This window comes from Hibiscus syriacus, unplaced genomic scaffold (genome assembly GCF_006381635.1).
Source record: "Hibiscus syriacus cultivar Baekdansim isolate YM2019G1 unplaced genomic scaffold, ASM638163v2 tig00112737_pilon, whole genome shotgun sequence".
Classification (NCBI taxonomy): domain Eukaryota; kingdom Viridiplantae; phylum Streptophyta; class Magnoliopsida; order Malvales; family Malvaceae; genus Hibiscus; species Hibiscus syriacus.
Window position 1 is genome coordinate 283,210 of NW_024063391.1, and position 4,187 is coordinate 287,396.

A 4,187-nucleotide genomic window follows, 5' to 3' on the forward strand; every position below is an offset into this window, starting at 1 on the left:
AACTACGATGTTATGCAGAATCATAAAATATTTGATATGAAGAGTTATGTGCTACCCACTGGGGTTCTTCAGACGAGCGGTCATCTAAGTTGGCTAATGGGTCTTAGTTTGAAACAAAAAAAGGCATAACTAGCAATCAAGGAGTACTGCATCAAAGCTCTTCTTCAATTCTATGTTGTAGAGTCGGATCAAAAGACTTAGTTCGTAAGGTATATACACCATGATGTTGGCTGTAAATGGAGGATACGCGTATCATACATATAACGGAAGATATTGTGGGAAGTCACAAGGTTCAATGCAAAGCACACATGTACAATGACCTCCTTGACACAAGACCACAGACATTTAGATTCGGATGCCATATGCTCTTATGTGAAGTTGTTGGTGGAAAAAATCCAAGAGTGCCTGTTTCTGTGTTATTGGCATCCATTCGGAATACATTTGGTTATATTCCGACTTATTACAAGGCATGGATGGCTAAATGGGAAGCAATGACCTCGTTGTATGGTGATTGGGATCATTCATATAATGAACTACCACGTCTGCTACAAGCAATGAAATTTTTCATCCTTGGAACCATTGTTAGGTACTATACTCATCCTGCAGTCACGCTTGAGGGAGATGTTATCCCCGGGAAGAGAATTTTTTGTGGCTTGTTCTGGGCGTTTAAGCCAACTATCCAAGGGGTTAGATTTTACAAACAAATGATTAAAGTCGATTGCACTTTTTTGTATGAGCTCTACAGACACGTCTTGATGATAGTCATTGCACAAGATGGAGACAAAAATATTTTCCCCATTACCTTCGTCATTGTTAAAAATGAATAGGAGGAAACTTGAAATTTCTTTCTCTCCAACTTGTGTTCACATGTTGTCACTCAAGAAGGGGTTTGCATGATCTCCGATCAGTCGCCTGGGTTGTTAAGAATAATTGGTAGACCCGAAAATAGGTAGACCTGAAAATAGATGGACGCCACAGCACGCATATCCTGCATATTGTATACGTCATTGACAACTGTCGTTTTCGATGTCAAAATAATTCCTTATTCTCAATCAATAAATAAAGGAAATACATAGTATAGAGAAATAAGGGTCGAATCCTCAGGGACTTAGAAAATCACAATTTAATGTTTGAATGGTTCTAACCAGGCGAAAATAGTAAAAAGGGGGGTTTGTAATATGAGATTAAAATGGTAAAAATAAATAAAAAACAATTTAAATAAAATAAGTATGAAGATTGTGAATAAATACGGTAAAAGTAGCCTCAAGCTTCGCTTTGATTCAATATCCTTTAGATCATCGAATAAGATTTCTCTTCGGGATTCACGTCGTTACTTTGTCTACAAGGGCTATCCTTGTGACTCTATCTTGTATACCGAATACCCAAGGCAATCTTGATTCCGGCTTCGGTAGTTGATTCTAACAACATCTATTGTCGTAGATCAATACCGTTTAAGTTCGTGGCGACCGACTCGGATTGTTTTTCTATAACTGTTAATTCCGATCTCAATTCCCTCTTGGCGAAGCTATCTCGCCAAGTGTGTTCCCAGGAAGTCGAATTGCTTTCTATAAGCCGAATCTCCTCCCACACGTTTAATCGCACAACTTCTTGACCAAAGTCAATCTTCGATTTTTGAAAACTGTTTTGATTTTGAAAAATAAGCGCAGAGATTGAGAGAGAGATTCGAAGATATTAAGGGACCGTTTCAATTCTACCGTTGGAATTGAATCATCGCGACAGCTCTCGGCTTATGAAAAGTTAGCTAAGCATGACAAAAGTCATACTTAGCATAAAAAATAAAACTTGAAAATAAAGAAAATAAAAAGAACTTGAAAAGGAAAAGAGAAAACTTTTATAAAAACTAGAGAGAAAGAAGAATGTATTCTGAATGATGATTTAGGCTTACCCAAGTGGGTATTTATAGCCTCTCAAAGCCTAAAGGAAGCAAAGAAAATAATAAAATAATACAAAAGATAATTGTTTTTAAATTTAAATTCAAACTTAAACTAGTCTCCTAATGCAACTCTACTCGTTAATCTTCCAGAAGGCGTGCGGAAGAAGTCTTCTAGAAACCGCCGCTGACTGGACCTTCTAGAAACTGCCACGTCATACCGCGTCGTGCCCATGTCTCCAACCGTGACCAAATAATAAAAAAAATGCAGAATTCGCCCGTTTTGTCACAAATTCTGGAAAACAATGACCTGTACGAAAACAAGCACAACACGACCAAATCAACAGCAATAAATTCACAAAACCAAAGAAATAACAAGCAAATATTAACTATTCTGAACACTCATCAAATTCCCCCTCACTTATCTCATGATTGTCCTCAAGTATGATTAACCAAATCAGTCAAAAACTTCATAAATGTTCTTTGTCAAGTTTTCATATTCAAGGAAGCAAGGTAGAGACCACAATAACTATTGAAGTCAAGAAATCAATCAACTGAACATCACCAATTGAAACAAGTCAAGTGCAATTGTTGTAACACCCCAACCCGTACCCGACCCGGATACGAGCCCGAGATGTCACATTGCCTTTTTAAAACATTTCTCCTTACAAAATAATCGAAACATTTGAACTTATATTAAGAAAATATGATCATATATTGTTCAATTGTGTTTGTTATAAAATTTTGAGATAAAATCGTATTTATGAACAGTGAAATACGGTATGAACAGTGCTACAGTGATCAGTGGGGGTATCGATTCCCTGTAGGGGGAATCGATTCCCTAAATACATTCTGGAAAAATTGGCTTAAAACGTGGTTACTGTTCACTGCTACAGTACTGCTACATTACTTTCGTAAAAATACATAAATACGTTAAAAACATTAGAAAACTCGACCTGAGTGTATCCAATACAAATATTTTATTTATTACATGCCAACTAAATTCTTTCTAACAAAATATATGTAATTCAATTTACATTTCTGATCTGATTTCCGGTAAGGAGAACTGACCTGTCTTGTTTCTCTTTACTTCTCTTTTCGCTTTCCAAACCTACGTGTGAAACAATCACACGCTAAGTCGATGACTTAGTGAGGCATATAAAAACATATAATATAATCATATACCATTTCATATAAATAAAAGGTATACATATGCCAATATTATCATATCATATAAAAACATATATCATTAACATGCTTTTCAATACTCATATTATTATTACTAATTCCTTGTGATCATATAAGCATGTGTTAAACATTTCTATACATATCTTAGAACACATAACATCCTATAATCCATGCAATATCGTTCATATCACCACAAGCATATGCATCTTATATATTGTATTCGTTATTGTCTCTTTATTAGCCCATGGTACATTGGTGAGAACTGAAGGTATGTAAGTACATTGAGGTTGTGCACTAATGCTGTCACCACAGATCGTATAAGTCCCACTGAGTGGCATATGAAATTTGTCCCGAAGGACCACTGTATTGTCCCGAAGGACCACTGTATTGTTCCGAAGGACCTATGAAACCCTCGACTCTTGGCATGCCAACTATACCTATAGCTCTCGTATAATATAACATGAGCATTATTATTTATCATTTCACATATTCATATAAGCTCATAGCTTATGCACATATGTTTGTAATCATGTAGTTTCTTTCATGTAATTCATATCACTTTTCATATGAATTCATATTCATATATATCATTTGTGTTTCATCACTTATTCTTATATCATATAACAGTCTCTATCCTCTTATGTTCACATGACATTTAATGCATACAAATTATATTCAAATATGCCTTTACTCATGAATTCATACATCCTACAAATCATGTCATCTCTTTCTCATATGTTTCCAATACATCACATATATCACTAGTGCAATTTCATGTAAACATGTAAATCATGTAGCATATAGAATATATATATATATATATATATATATATCCATATATCTATTTTCTATGTATAAAGTTACTTCTTACCATAGTAACTCCATTATTGGCTCATCGCAAGCCAATGTTTGTTCAAGAACCTAAGTATAAAATAAATTGCACTCACCTTAGCCTTGCTTTGATTCGATCCTAATCCTTTGATTATTCCGGAACTTGTTTAGGCTCAATATCTACATAAATATCATTTCAAAACAACTATCAGAAGCCTAAACTTTAAACTTGATGTTAATAACTTAAATCGGTTTAATGAATCAAATTCCATTTTTT

The 4,187-nt window shown here is 34.7% G+C and overlaps 1 protein-coding gene across 1 annotated transcript; it reads left to right on the plus strand.

The window, feature by feature from the left end:
• Window positions 1–236: 236 nt before the first annotated feature.
• Window positions 237–827, plus strand: LOC120182710. Its single transcript, XM_039187601.1, has one exon. The coding sequence runs from the start codon at window positions 237–239 to the stop codon at window positions 825–827; it is 591 nt and encodes a 196-aa protein (XP_039043532.1).
• The last annotated feature ends 3,360 nt before the right edge of the window (window positions 828–4,187 follow it).

Bases quoted from the DNA above. Each gene is read 5' to 3' on its own strand.
- LOC120182710 (XM_039187601.1), top strand. From the start codon at position 237: ATGGAGGATACGCGTATCATACATATAACGGAAGATATTGTGGGAAGT.